Consider the following 15,421-nt stretch of genomic DNA (forward strand, 5'->3'; position numbering starts at 1 on the left):
GACGCACCACTACTGACAGGGAAGGCCTCAGAGATGGTGCCATTAAAGCTGACTGTTGTGCATGTCCTCACGGGATGACGTGATCACAGCAAGTAGTTGTAACGGGCAGCCAATCTTCTGAAGAAACCTAAAAAGTCCACTCCCGCTGATTAGGTCAAACACCTTTGTCAGGTCAAAGAAGGCGAGGTAGAGGGGTATGTATTGATCTTGGCATTTTTCTTGCAGTTAGCGCAGTGAGATTATTATGTCCAATTAGGGCTGGGCGATATGGCCTTTTTTTAATAGGGGCGGTATAGCTCGGTTAGTAGAGTGGCTGTGCCAGCAACTTGAGGGTTCCAGGTTCGATCCCAGCTTCCGCCATCCTAGTCACTGCCGTTGTGTCTTTGGGCAAGACACTTTACCCACCTGCTCCCAGTGCCACCCACACTGGTTTAAATGTAACTTAGATATTGGGTTTCACTATGTAAAGCACTTTGAATCACTAGAGAAAAAGTGCTATATAAATATAATTCACTTCACTTCACTAATATCGCAATATTTTAAGGCCATATCGCGATACATGATATATAGCTCGATATTTTGCCTTAGCCTTGAACGGAGGTGGGTAGAGTAGCCAGAAATTGTACTCAAGTAAGAGTACCTTGTTTTATCAGTTTTCATTCTTCTATATAGGCAACTAAGCCAATCTGCCCGAAATAAAGTATATACATACATATATACATACTGCCTTAGCCTTTACACCACATGGCTCACCAATAGGCAGTGGCTGACTCATGGAGGCTGCGTCATGCCCGTACAGGTCATAGAAATATATACACTTCTGGTAATATGTAATGAGCATTTATTCTTCTGTTGTTTAGATACTTTACATAAGTTTTGGGTGATACTACAAATGTTGGTACCAAGTCAATAACAAGTAGTTACAAGGTCATACATTGGTCATAATTAAAGTTCTCCTGTGTGCAGGGATATATTTCCCGAGTTTATAAACAATAAAAAAATGTCAAAAGATTTAGTAATAAAAAAAAAAATCTGGTACTTGGTATCTTTACAGTCGATGTGGTTGTCGATCCACCCATTTGTTTACATGCAAGAGCGCTTGTTTTCTGTTAGCGGTTAGCTACGGTGTGTAGTGAAGCTTGTTTAGCTATTCCTTGTTTTGCAGAGATGATATTTGTAAGAACCGTAGTTTATTGGAAGAGAGGATAAGTGATTTAGTAGCTAAAACACTGCTGACTGCAGATGGAAGTTATGTTAGGTTAGGTTACTTTATTAGTACCCAAATGTAAACTTGTTTTGCAGCCAGCAAGATCAGGACATCCATTTAAACATACAGAAAAAGTAACATCTTAGATATGCAATATAAAGACCTACCACTAGCTAGCTGTGTTTTAAAGGGCTACTGAAATGATTTTTTTTTATTTAAACGGGAATAGCAGATCCATTCTATGTGTCATACTTGATCATTTCGCGATATTGCCATATTTTTGCTGAAAGGATTTAGTAGAGAAAATCGACGATAAAGTTCGCAACTTTTGCTCGCTGATAAAAAAAAGCCTTGCCTGTACCGGAAGTAGCGTGACGTCACAGGAGCTAGGATTCCTCACAATTCCCTGTTGTTTACAATGGAGCGAGAGAGATTCGGACCGAGAAAGTGATGATTACCCCATTAATTTGAGCGAGGATGAAAGATTCGTAGATGAGGAACGTTACAGTGAATGACTTGAGAGGCAGCAATGGATGTATCTTTTTTCGCTCTGACTGTAACTTAGGTACAAGCTGGCTCATTGGATTCCACACTCTCCTTTTTCTATTGTAGATCACAGATTTGTATTTTAAACCACCTCGGATACTATATCCTCTTGAAAATGAGTCGAGAACGCGAAATGGACATTCAGTGCCTTTTATCTCCACGACAATACATCTGCGAAATGCTTTAGCTACGAGCTAACGTGATAGCATCTTGCTTTAACTGCATATAGAAACAAAAGAAATAAACCCCTGACTGGAAGTATAGATAGAAAATCAACAATACTATTAAATCGTGGACATGTAAATACACGGTTAATGCTTTCCAGGCTGGCGAAGGTTAACAATGCTGTGCTAACGACGCCATTGAAGCTAACTTAGCAACCGGACTGCACAGAGCTATGCTAAAAACATTAGCTCTCCACCTATGCCAGCCAGCCCTCATTTGCTCATCAACACCCGTGCTCACCTGCGTTCCAGCGATCGGCAGAAGGACGAAGGACTTCACCCGAAGCGTTTGGCGGCCCGGAGACGTAGGAAGTCAAGGTGAAGTCGGCGGCTAGCGCGGCTAGCGCTGCTAGCGCTCCAACAAAGTCCTCCTGGTTGTGTTGCTGTAGTCCGCTGCTAATACACTGATCCCACCTACAACTGTCTTCTTTGCAGCCTTCATTGTTCATTAAAAAAATTGCAAAAGATGTCCAGAATACTGTGGAATTATGAAATGAAAACAGAGCTTTTTGTATAGGATTCTACGGGGTACCATAACTTCCGTTACTCGGACTTCGTCACGCGCATACGTCATCATACCGCGATGTTTCAGCCGGATATTTCCCGGGAATTTTAAAATGTCACTTTATAAGTTAACCCGGCCGTATTGGCATGTGTTGCAATGTTAAGATTTCATCATTGATATATAAACTATCAGACTGCGTGGTCGGTAGTAGTGGCTTTCAGTAGGCCTTTAATGTGCCGCTTGAAGTGCAGCACTTTAGTGTTTATAGCTCCAACTTTATTGAGAATTTTTAAGCCAAAATGCATCCATTGTCCCTTTTATTTTCCCACGCCGTCTGCTTGTAAGTGCTACTAACATGTACCTCTGCTCATATTGCCAGCAATGTCACAACATAACGACAGCGCGCCATCATGTCCGTAAAAAGACCGGTAATTTTTAGAGGCAGTATGGTACTTTACCAACTTTAATTCATTAGCACAGCGGTACTTAATTGGTACCGGTATACTGTACAACTCATGACAGGAGACATAAAATGTACAACCACATAAAATGTACAACCACTTACACTCACATTCTGACCGATGGACAACTATTTGAACAGATAACGTATGTTTTGGTGTTGTGGAACAAAACACGTCCAGAGTAGCTTAAGACAATTCCATGAAAGCACAGAAAGAACATGCAAACTTTTCCAATGGAGATTTGACCAAGATTCCCAGACAGACAGGCCAATCAGAATTTGTAATCAAATATGCATATTTAGGGGTATGACTGTGCACTAACCTCACTAAAATTTACAGCACTGCTATTGCCCAAATGTATCTTTGAAAAAATGAAACAATCATAAAATTATTAAAATATTTATCCACCACTGGTATTACAACAATATAAAATAAGAAAAAATAATCAACAGGCCAAATAGTTGGCTAACGTGGGAGACATTCCTTTTCTGTTCGGTGTTGTTTACATAATCAGAATGGCGATAAAAATGTTTGGATATCAGGTGATTAAACCCGGCGTGGAGAATGTCTTAGCAAGACGATGCTCCCCTTGATATTTCCAGATTGCACATTTTGCAGATCGCTGTCTTTCTTGGATTTATTGAAGTGCGTCCACACCGCTGACATGTTGACTCCACTCCAGATATGCGTGTGCTTCCTGCTTACAGTATTTTATCATGACATCCGGTTATAGCAGTGTTGTTTTGGTAATAAAAGTATGTTTGGGCCATTTTCGGCAGCCAAAAATGGTCTATCAGTAATATTTAGTTTTCATTTCATCTGCAGGAAATAAGTAAGTTGCACTACATGGACAAGTATTGACACCTCCCAAATGCAAATGCACCCACCGCGTTTGTTTCACTTTTTAGTGTGTCTCAAGACCACTCAAGCATGAAGGTGCATTTCAATGTTAGTGGGGAATACATGGTCAATTAGAACATCCATCCATCCATTGTCTACCGCTTGTCCCTTTCGGGTTCACGGGAGTGGCTGGAGCCTATAACAGCTGCATTCAGGTGGAAGGCGGTGTACACCTTGGACAAGTCGCCACGTCATCGCAGGGCCAACCCAGATAGACAATTATACTATATTTGAAAAGGATACAGGTATAAGTTTATAAAAAATTTTAAATAGTTAAAAAATCAGTTTTTTTAGTATTCTCTAATCTCCCATCTTGGCTTGACGCCTTAATACCTGGATGCCCTCCGTGCCGGGTTGCTGCAAAAGTTTGACAGTGCGTGTGTGCGCCGTCGTCTGGCCGCGGCCATCGTGCCAGGTCAGGTTGCTGCCTCCCGAGCGACGTGGCAGCTGGTAGCTCAGTTCTTCGGCCGACAGCGTGTGCTCCAGGGAGGCGCGGCAAAAGCTGAAGCTGGAAGCCGCTGTGAGGAGCAAAAGGTTGAGAAGGAGGAGAAAGAAATAGAGACGTAAGTAGAGGGAGATAATACGTGGTCACTTTGTAATGACTTTCATGAGTACTTTTCTTTCATGTGAGGCACAATAGCAGCTGATTACAATATTCTAAAAGGTTAAAGTGCCTGCATTCATTAAAGATTGCATGCTTTGTGTGAGTAATACATGAAAAACAATGTTAGTGACGTAAAGAGCAGCAGTGCTATCATACAAGTGAACTTAAGTGCATATGAATGACATATTTTAGGCACACTTCTTAATCAAAGTCAAAGTCAAAGTCAAAGTCAGCTTTATTGTCAAACAACTGTTTGTACAGGACATACAGGTGGACGAAATTGCGTTCCTCTCACATCCACGGTGTCTATAAATATAAAGTGTAAAAGAAAAATAAAAAAGACAACAATTTAAACAGTCGCATGAGGGGGGGGGAAAATATACAGGGGAAGAAGATATTACCAGAATATCTATAATATCTATCTAAGTATTCAGATGGGAGTGCAAAGTGCAATGTAAACAGTGTAAACAGTTAAAACAGTTAGCAGCATTTTGAGTCCGGAGTAAAGTGGCTAAGTGATAGATGGTGTGCGTGTGTGTGTGTGTGTGTGTGTGTGTGTGTGTGTGTGTGTGTGGGTGAGTGGGGGGGGGGTGGGGTGTAGTGTCTCAGTTCACAGTTCAGTTCAGATCAGATTGCAGGGCAGAGTGAGAAGGGGGGGGGGGGCCGGGAGAGAGTTCAGCTTCCTGACAGCCTGATGGATGAAGCTGTCTCTCAGCCTACAGCTTCGAGCTCGGAGGCTTCTCAGTCGTCTGCCGGATGGCAGCAGTCTGAAGAAGCCGTGTGAGGGGTGTGTGATGTCGCCTGCCACGCGGAGTGCTTTGCGTGACAGGCGTGTGTTGTAAATGTCCTGGAGGGAGGGGAGGGGGGCACCGACGATCTTCTCAGCTGCCCTAACTGTGCGCTGCAGCGTCTTGCGGCAGGACGCCGTGCAGCCTCCGTACCACACAGTTATGCAGCTGGTCAGGATGCTCTCGATGACGCCCCGGTAGAAGGAGAGCATGATGGAGGCTGAGGCTTTTGCTCTTCGCAGTTTGCGGAGGAAGTAGAGGCGCTGTTGAGCCCTCTTGGCCAGTGATGCAGTGTTGGTCTTCCAGGAGAGGTCATCTGTGATGTGCACACCCAGGAATTTGGTGCTGCTCACTCTCTCCACCACCACACCGTTGATGGTCAGAGGAGGGTGCTGGGTGTGCGCTCTCCTGAAGTCCACAACAATCTCCCTTGTTTTCTCTACATTGAGAGAGAGATTGTTGTCACCGCACCATGTGGCCAGTTGGCTCACCTCGTCTCTGTAGCTGGTCTCATCGTTATTGTGGATGAGACCTACCACAGTTGTGTCGTCCGCAAACTTGACGAAGAGGTTGGTGCTGTGCTTCGGCGTGCAGTCGTGGGTCAGCAGGGTGAAGAGAAGGGGGCTCAGCACACATCCTTGAGGGGCCCCTGTGTTCATGATGATGGTGCTGGATGTGTACCTGCCGACCCGGACTGCCTGTGGTCTCCCAGTCAGGAAGTCCAGCAGCCAGTTGCACAGCGACGTGTTCAGCCCCAGCCGGTCCAGTTTGTGAATCAGCTGCTGTGGGATGATGGTGTTAAATGCTGAACTGAAGTCTATGAACAGCATCCTGGCGTAGGAGTCTTTAGTGTCCAGGTGGGTGAGAGCTGAGTGGAGGGCTGTGGAGATTGCATCATCGGTCGATCTGTTGGCCCGATATGCAAACTGGTAGGGGTCCAGGGTGGGGGGGAGGATGGACTTGATGTGCTGCAAGACTAGCCGTTCGAAGCACTTCGTGATGATGGGCGTCAGTGCAACGGGACGGTAATCGTTGTAGCTGGATGGGGAAGCCTTCTTGGGAACCGGGATGATGGTGGAGGCTTTGAGGCACGTGGGAACAGCAGCTTGGCTCAGGGAGGTGTTGAAGATGTCCGTGAAGACATCTGTGAGCTCCGCTGCACAGTCTCTCAGCACACGACCAGGTATGTTGTCCGGGCCTCCAGCTTTGCGTGCGTTGACTCTGGAGAGGGAACGCCTCACGCTGGCCGAAGACAGGGACAGCACCTGGTCATCCGGAGGGGGTGGAGTCTTCCGGAGGGGGTGGAGTTAGTCCATCAGTGGTACAGCTAGATCACCTAATTCCATGTAAATCTTAAATTGTATACATTTTGGGACAATTCTACGCTTCCAACTTCGTAGGAAAAGTTCAATGTTAAAGGTTTAAGTTAGACACACTTCTTAATCAATCAATTAGTCCATCAGTGGTACAGCTAGATCACCTAATTCCATGTAAATCTTAAATTGTATACATTTTGGGACAATTCTATGCTTCCAACTTTGTAGGAAAAGTTCAAGGTTAAAGGTTTAAGGTGACTTTATTTGTACCCGAAGGTAGATTTGTTCTAGGGCTGGGCGATATATCGAATATACTCGATATATCGCGGGTTTGTCTCTGTGCAATATAGAAAATGACTATATCGTGATATTCGAGTATACGTCCTCACGCAGTTGCTTTTAGCTGCGGGCATTACACTACAGGCGTTTCTCACTCTTTGTCTCTGCTTCTCACAGAGACATAAAACAAGCGCACCTTCTTACATACGTCACATACTGACGCGCGTGCAACGTCACACGCCCTCGCCGAGCAGAGAGGTAGCGGCATGGATAACGTTAGCAGCGGTGCTAACGGAGTGGTGCGAGTGGTAATACGAGAGAAAGAAGGTGCGAATCTGTTAACAAATGAAGGAAGAATTAATTCCCAAGAAAAACAGCACGGGGTCCATCGTCTGGTGGTGGTTTGGCTTCAAGTGGGAAGATGTTTTACAAGTATGCGGCAAAAGCTTTGCTACAAAAAGTAGCACCACTGCTAATGTGTAGCACCATTTGAAAAGTCACCCGCTAGAGAATGAAGAGTGCTTGAAACTCTGCATGTCAACATCTCGGCCGGTGCCACACTAACAAAATGCCCAAGCAACCATTTCCACATCAACACCGTACGAAAAAAATAGTCAACAACAGAAGGAGATAACGTCCGCAGGAACCTACCACATAGCGAAGGACATACACTATTTGATTTCCTATTATGCAGCTAATTTTTATTTGACAGTTATTTAAATATCTTGTGTGACATCATGCACAAAAGAGCACTTTATATGTTTTAAACTATTGTAGTGGCATTCTGTACAAAAAGTGCACTTTAATTTAGTGTTGTTTTGATATGTCAACTTAGTGACATCTTGCACAAAAGTGCACTAATAGCTTGTTTTAAAATGTCTCTGACAATCTTGCACTTTCTGTTTTGGAATTTACATGAATGTTTGTGCCACTGCTTAATAACTGTTTAATAAATACAGTTTTGGTAAATTGACTTAGTTGTGATTTCCCTCTCTGCATGAAAGTTTAAAATGAGCATATATTAATGCAGTATGAACAATAATGTTTTAATGTAGACACATAGAATCATCATACTGCTGTGATTATATGCATCAAGTGTTCATTCAAGGCTAAGGCAAAATATAGAGATATATATCGTGTATCGTGACATGGCCTAAAAATATCAAGATATTAATAAAAGGCCATATCCCCCAACCCTAATTTGTTCTGCAGTGGAAAATAAAGGAGGATGGCATCTGCATATATATTGTAATAAAAGTAATAACACATAACAAATGACAACATGACAATGTACTTAACAGGCTGCCTGGGACCAGGGCCAGGAAAATAAGGAAAGAAAAAGTCATATGAACAATAAAGACTCAGATTAGAAGTTAATAAAAGACAGTGAGAAAAAACTTCCATGAATTAATAAATAGATGAAAACAAATTAAAAATAAATATGTGCAATATAACTATAATTTGGTTAAAAGAATAGCTGCAGCTTGAACAAAGCTGTTCCTTTACCGAGATGTTCTGCATCTTGGGACCCTAAGCCTTCGACCAGACGGGAGGACATGGAACTCACCATACACACGTTGAGAGATTTCTGCTGTAATTGAATTGGCAATCTGCTGTACCTGCCTGATGTACAGGGACTCCAAACTCAGCTGGGGCTCTTATAGTAAGTCGACTTGACCACTTGATTATTTGACATAATCGTTTTTTGTTCTTCAGAAGCAGACCTCCAAACCATAACACCAGACAAAAAGATAAAACCGATCAATAAAAGCATGATAAAACAAAATCATCATGGTTTTATCAACATGAAAGAAAGACAGTTTCCTTAGACAGTGAAGACGCTGGTGACCCCTTTTGCATACAGCATCACAGTTATCCTTAAAATTCAAAGTATTGTCAATAATGGTCCCAAGATATTTATGATATTGTACACATTTGGCGGTTTGTCCCTTAATAATATTGCCCGCATACGTAATTCCTGCCTGCCTTCTGCATACTAATAGTCCGATTTTTTAAAGTGCTCTGACACATATTTGTGAAGAAACTGCAGACAATAAAAAGCATTGGAGAGAGCACACATCCTTGTGGGGAGCCAATCGAGGAGCACACTGTGTTTGATAAAAACCCATTCACTCTGACTCATTGTGTTCTGTTTTGTTAAAAAGTCTAAAATTGGCAGAAAGGTCAGGGTTATAGATCTGAAATCATTTAAAATGTGAGGACGACTGGATTTAGGGACCAGGACAATTATAGCGTCTTTTTAGACTTGGGGAACATGCTGTGTTTCTAAGGATTGGTTAAAAATAACCATAAAAACAAAGCTTATATCTTTTGCACAGACCTTAAGTAGCCGACCACAAATATAGTCTGGTCCAGGACTCTTGTTTACTTTTGTGTGTGAGGTTATCTCATCATCTTTTTGAATAATGGGAAGGTGTTGATTACTGTGAAGTTTGAGACTGAGTTCTTGTATTTCTTTACTAAAATCAAGAGTATCAAAACGGTTATAAAAACAATTCAGGGCATTAGCAAGATCAGAGTCAGAGAATTTAAAATACGTAAAATGGCGTGTGCACTAGAGTTTAGGTTTTTGGCGCCGGCTTAAGTTTTCATGCTGGACCAAGATGACCCAAGGTTGTCAGTAGCCATCTTGTCTTCCTTTTAGGATTTATAGCTCTTTCTAGATTTCAATTTTCAGCTCCTTGGAGGCCAACTGAAAATCTGACACATAACCTAATAGAAAAGCAATGTTCCTTAGTGACCCATGGCTAGTCATTGGGGTAGATTTTAGCCCTTTTATTAGGAATAATCATATCTCTGCAAAAGGTAGAAAATAAAAAAATGACATCAATAAGTTCATCCAAGTCATTAGAGAGATGCTTGAACACATCCCAGTCAGTGCAGTCAAATACAAAAGTACATACAGTCGTGGTCAAATGTTTACATACACTTGTAAAGAACATAATGTCATGGCTGTCTTGAGTTTCCAATAATTTCTACAACTCTTGTTTTTTTGTGATAGAGTGATTGGAGCACATACTTATTTGTCACAAAAAACATCCATCAAGTTTGGTTCTGCCCTGCGATGAGGTGGCGACTTGTCCAGGGTGTACCCCGCCTTCCGCCCAATCGTAGCTAAGATAGGCTCCAGCGCCCCCCGCGACCCCTAAGGGAATAAGCGGTAGAAAAATGGATGGATGGAAGTTTGGTTCTTTTATGAATTTATTATGGGTCTACTGAAAATGTGACCAAATCTGCTGGGTCAAAAGTATACATACAGCAATGTTAATATTTGGTTACATGTCCTTTGGTAAGTTTCACTGCAATAAGGTGCTTTTGGTAGCCATCCACAAGCTTCTGACAAGCTTCTGGTTGAATTGTTGACCACTCCTCTTGACAAAATTGGTGCAGTTGAGCTAGATTTGTTGGTTTTCTGACATGGACTTCTTCCTTCAGCATTGTCCACACGTTTAAGTCAGGACTTTGGGAAGGCCATTCTAAAACCTTAATTCTAGCCTGATTTAGCCATTCCTTTACCACTTTTGATGTGTGTTTGGGATCATTGTCCTGCTGGAACACCCAACCTCCGGGCTGATGATTTTAGGTTGTCCTGAGGAATTTAGAGGTAATCCTCCTTTTTCATTGTCCCATTTACTCTCTGTAAAGCATTAGTTCCATTGGCAGCAAAACAGGCGCAGAGCATAATACTATCACCACAATGCTTGACTGTTGTAAGGTGTGCTGGATGCCAATTCTGGCATCCAGCACACCTTACAACAGTGGTAATAAAAGATGCAACCTATGCTTAAAAGAGAAACTGTTTATTATATACCGTCCAGACCTGTCATCCCTCAACAAGCGCAGCGAAATTGTATGAGCATGCTGTCACAGAAGGAAACACCTCTTAGGTAACACATGAGCCAATCACCACGCCCCTACGCCTGCCTGTACCTACCCGTTCTGTGCCCTATATAAACCATGGTATGTGAATGCTTCCATTAAAATCTCCTGATGATTGAGGGAAACCCCTCATGAAACAGGCCTGTAGAGATGAAATAGTCTTGTGATTTTTCCCACACATACATATATATATATATATATATATATATATATATATATATATATATATATATATATATATATATATATATATATATAATTTCACCACACCTAGTGTGTGTGTGACAATTATTGGTACTTTAACTTAACTTTAACTTTACACATACAAACTGTAGCACACAAAAAAGCACATTTAATTAAAAAAAAACATGTGCTTATCCCACACTTGAAGGGATGTACCAATGCTGAATATGGCTTCTGGATTTCACTCAAAAGACCAGACAGTAGTTACTTTTTTTCCTTTTATTTTCCTTTAGTTTGCAACAGTTTTTCCAAAGAAGAAACAGCTTCTTTTTCTTCTTTAGTCTTTTTAGCAGTCTTTAGCAGTGTTAGTAGACTTTAGTAGACTTTAGTTTCTTTAGCTGTCATTAGCTGTCTTTAGTAGCCTTTAGTAGGTGAAAAACCGGCTGTCCGTTCAGCTTTTGGTTTTGGTACACTTTTGGCACAACTCTGGGTTATCTGTAATGAACTAAACCTTTCTCCACTCTGCGCTGGCGTCTTTTCTACTCCTTGATTTGACACAGCTGTCTAAATACCAGGCTCGCGCACCAGCAGATGAGACGGGAGCGCGCCGCGTTATACCTGCGCGTGAACGTAAACTGATCGGCTCTGATCATATAAGCCGACTTGCCAAAATAATGCAGAATTATATACATTTCCTGGGGTTGCCTAGGTGAATATGGATGCGGATGTGCTCTAAGATAAAATATGTTATTAAGTGGGGTTTGGCTGGTTGCTAAGCAGCCACGGTTGCGAGCTCGCGCATCAGCTGACGAGACAGCTGTTCGCCGCTACAATGGTCTTACCTTTATTTATAAATGAAGTCCATGCGCCGCTGTTGTGCTGGATTAATGCACCCCCGCCGTAGAATGCACCCCCTGACGGGAGTGTTGTATCAACTAAAGCCCACACTTAAACTTTCCACATGCAAGATTGAATCTATTTAAAAAAGTTATTTAATAAGAAGCCAAAAAGTGCAAAAACAATAATGTTCATGTTGGAGGAGTTGTGAATGAATGAAATATGAAATCCGTGCTGCAGTCAGCAGGTGTACCTAATGTTGTGGCCCTGCAGTCATTCACAACTCCTCCAACACGAACATTATTGTTTTTGCACTTATATATATATATATATATATATATATATATATATATATATATATATATATATATATATATATATATATATATATATATATATATATATATATATATATAGTTATTATCTAATCTATATGTACCCAATGTTGTGATAGGTAAATATATATACTGAATCTGCATAATGTGCATGAATTTCATTTCTGACCGTGTCGTTAATAAAGAAAAAAAGAAAAGAAAAGAAGGATTAATTTGCAATCGAATTTGTGGGCTTACTGAAAAACGGGTCAAAAATGTGACTGTGGAGCAAAATTTACACAGAATTTACACCAGAGTATATACAATACAATTGTGCCAAGAATACAATACATGTTCCCTCGACCACAAAGAAGTGTTTTAAATGTACAAACATCGTTGCCCTTTAATAGCCCCGACCTCAGCCACATCACACACCACTGAATTGATTAGAACAAAACTTGTGAGCCAGGAAATTTCATTGACCCCCGACCCTGAAATGTTCTTCTGGATGAACAGACAACATTTATTTCAACAGACACAACATCTTATATAATGTCTTGCCGGAAAAGAGGATGCTGTTCCTGCATGAGTGGAACCCACTCCGCATGTTTTAATTATATTGTTTATTGTATGTTATATTAGGGGTGGCATGGCGTAGTGGGTTGAGCGGCCGTGCCAGAAACCTGAGGGTTGCAGGTTCGCTCCCCGCCTCTTACCATGTAAATCGCTGCCGTTGTGTCCTTGGCATAGGTGGATTAATGACCGGGCCTACCGGGCCCAGGCCCAGGGGGCCAGAGGCCCCAAGGGGCCAGGCCAACTTGGCCCCGCGGCCGCGACCCAAGCAAAACTACTTTTGCAAAAATAATAATCTTAAGCCCCAAGGGGCCAGGCCAACTTGGCCCCGCGGCCATGATCCATAGAGGGTAAGAGGCCCCAAGGGGCCAGGTCAACTTGGCCCCGCGGCCGCGACCCACAGAGGGCCAGAGGCCCCAAGGGGCCAGGCCAACATGGCCCCGCGGCCATGATCCATAGACGGTCAGAGGCCCCAAGGGGCCAGGCCAACTTGGCCCCGCGGCCACGATCCATAGAGGGTCAGAGGCCCCAGGGGGCCAGGTCAACTTGGCCCCGCGGCCACGATCCATAGACGGTCAGAGGCCCCAAGGGGCCAGGCCAACTTGGCCCCGCGGCCACGACCCACAGAAGGCCAGAGGCCCCAAAGGGCCAGGCCAACTTGGCCCCGCGGCCGCGAGCCACAGAAGGCCAGAGGCCCCAAGGGGCCAGGTCAACTTGGCCCCGCGGCCACGATCCATAGAGGGTAAGAGGCCCCAAGGGGCCAGGTCAACTTGGCCCCGCGGCCGCGACCCACAGAGGGCCTGAGGTCCTAAGGGGTCAGGCCAACTTGGCCCCGCGGCCATGATCCATAGAGGGCCAGAGGCCCCGAGGGGTCAGGCCAACTTGGCCCCGATCCATAGAGGGTCAGAGGCCCCAAGGGGCCAGGCCAACTTGGCCCCGCGGCCACGACCCACAGAGGCCCCAAGGGGCCAGGCAAAATTGGCCCCGCGGCCATGATCCACAGAGGGCCAGAGGCTCTCAATCATTATTATCAAAGCTAATTCTCAAATTGGATGGATCACACAACCTCACTCACATATTCTTTATCAATTATTAAAGGTTGTTTCTGAATTTTGATCACAGAACTTAATGCAAATATTCTTGATTGATTGACAAAGCTCATTCTCAAATTTTGATTACACAACCTTACTCTGACAAATTATCATTATCAAAAAGCTCTATCTCGAATTTGGATCACAGAATCTCACTCAAGTATTCTTAGCTGTGCCCCTCCCCCATCAAGTCTTTCATAAACCGGTCTGTTCTTTTAGAATCTCCTCATTTGGTATTTTGAACTCGTGAGAGACTGCTCAAAATTTGGTTTCCTTTCCCTCAGTTCAGACTCAGAGATAATTTGAAATCATTCAACAAGAAGTTTAACGCGCGCACACACACACACACACACACACTTGAGTTGAGCATTACTTGGAAATTCTTATATTTTCCATTTTGCTGTTATTATCAGCATCTTCCCATTTTGTCCTTTTCTTTCGAGAAAGTTTACAGTCTGACATTTGTCACTGCTGTCAGTTAATAACTTTTTGGTCTTTGACCCATTTTGTCATTTTCTCGATTCGATCGTCACTGACCACTCTCTCCTGTCTGGCAGACATCGTTGCTGCCATCATAGCTAGCAAGCTGCCTGCAGCGGGTCATCCCTATGTTCCCCGTCCCTATGTTACCCGGGTCCTATGTTCCCCTCTACCGGGGAACTAAGGACCCTTTTTAAAAAAAAGGGTTCTATGTTCCCCGCTGCGGGGAACGTACAACACTTTTTCCAGAAAAGGGTTCTATGTTCCCCGCTGCTTCCAATGCGCGACTAAGTAAGACGCACGCAGACACGCATGACAGAGACGCGTTTAAGTTGTCGAAGGAAGGAAGTTCGCGTTTGAGTTGCTCTATCTGCTGCCGCACGCCCTGTGACAGGTTAGGTTTAGGGATGGTTTTGGTCAGGGCACAATTTCGCCAAAAAAGTGCTCCACAACGCCCTGTGACAGGTTAGGTTTAGGGATAGTTTTGGTCAGGGCACAATTTCACCAAAAAAAAGTGCTCCACAACGCCCTGTGACAGGTTAGGTTTAGGGATGGTTTTGGTCAGGGCACAATTTCGCAATTTCGCCAGATACAATGCAGGGAACATAGGACCCTTTTTTAGAAAAAGGGTCCTAAGTTCCCCGGTCGCATACAAAGACCCAGGAACAACCGGGGAACATAGGACCCGGGGAACATAGGACCCGGGGAACATAGGCACGCTCCCGCCTGCAGATAGCAACATTTTGGTGTCCTTTGGGAAAATATTTAGAAAGAAGACAAAAGTACACACAGTTGTACAACTATTATCTTTATGATCTTTTTTTTGTTAGTTTCTCTGTTACTGTGTGTGGCCAATTAAGCGACTTTTGGCCATACCTGGCTGGTGACATTTAGCGACTTTCTGGTTGATGTTAAGATTAATAATAGCAACAGTTCTCTTCATCTTAATGCAATTTATTGTGTCTGTCTATCCACATTTTGCCATTAGGTACTTTGAGCTCTTGTTGGTCAGTCACTCTAAGGTACATTGTTGCTGCCATCATAGCTAGCAAGCTGCCTGCAGATAGCGACATTTTGGTGTCCTTTGAGAAATATTAAGAAAGAAGACAAAAGTACAAGACATTGTACGATTACTATCTTTTTAAAATTATTTGTTTCACTGTGTGATTGACCGACTTTGCCGCTAGATTTCGCGTCTTTTGGCCATACCTGG

General features: G+C 43.3%; 1 protein-coding gene across 1 annotated transcript in view; it reads right to left on the bottom strand.

Annotated features, from left to right (window-relative positions):
* The window catches only part of samd10b (sterile alpha motif domain containing 10b), a 187,659-nt gene that overhangs the window by 107,065 nt on the left and 65,173 nt on the right, over positions 1–15,421 (bottom strand). The window contains exon 2 of the mRNA XM_062053743.1: positions 4,177–4,361. Within this exon, the coding sequence (XP_061909727.1) occupies positions 4,177–4,361 (185 nt within the window). The remainder of the gene's footprint in view (positions 1–4,176; positions 4,362–15,421) is intronic.

This window comes from Entelurus aequoreus, linkage group LG07 (assembly GCF_033978785.1).
Source record: "Entelurus aequoreus isolate RoL-2023_Sb linkage group LG07, RoL_Eaeq_v1.1, whole genome shotgun sequence".
NCBI lineage: Eukaryota > Metazoa > Chordata > Actinopteri > Syngnathiformes > Syngnathidae > Entelurus > Entelurus aequoreus.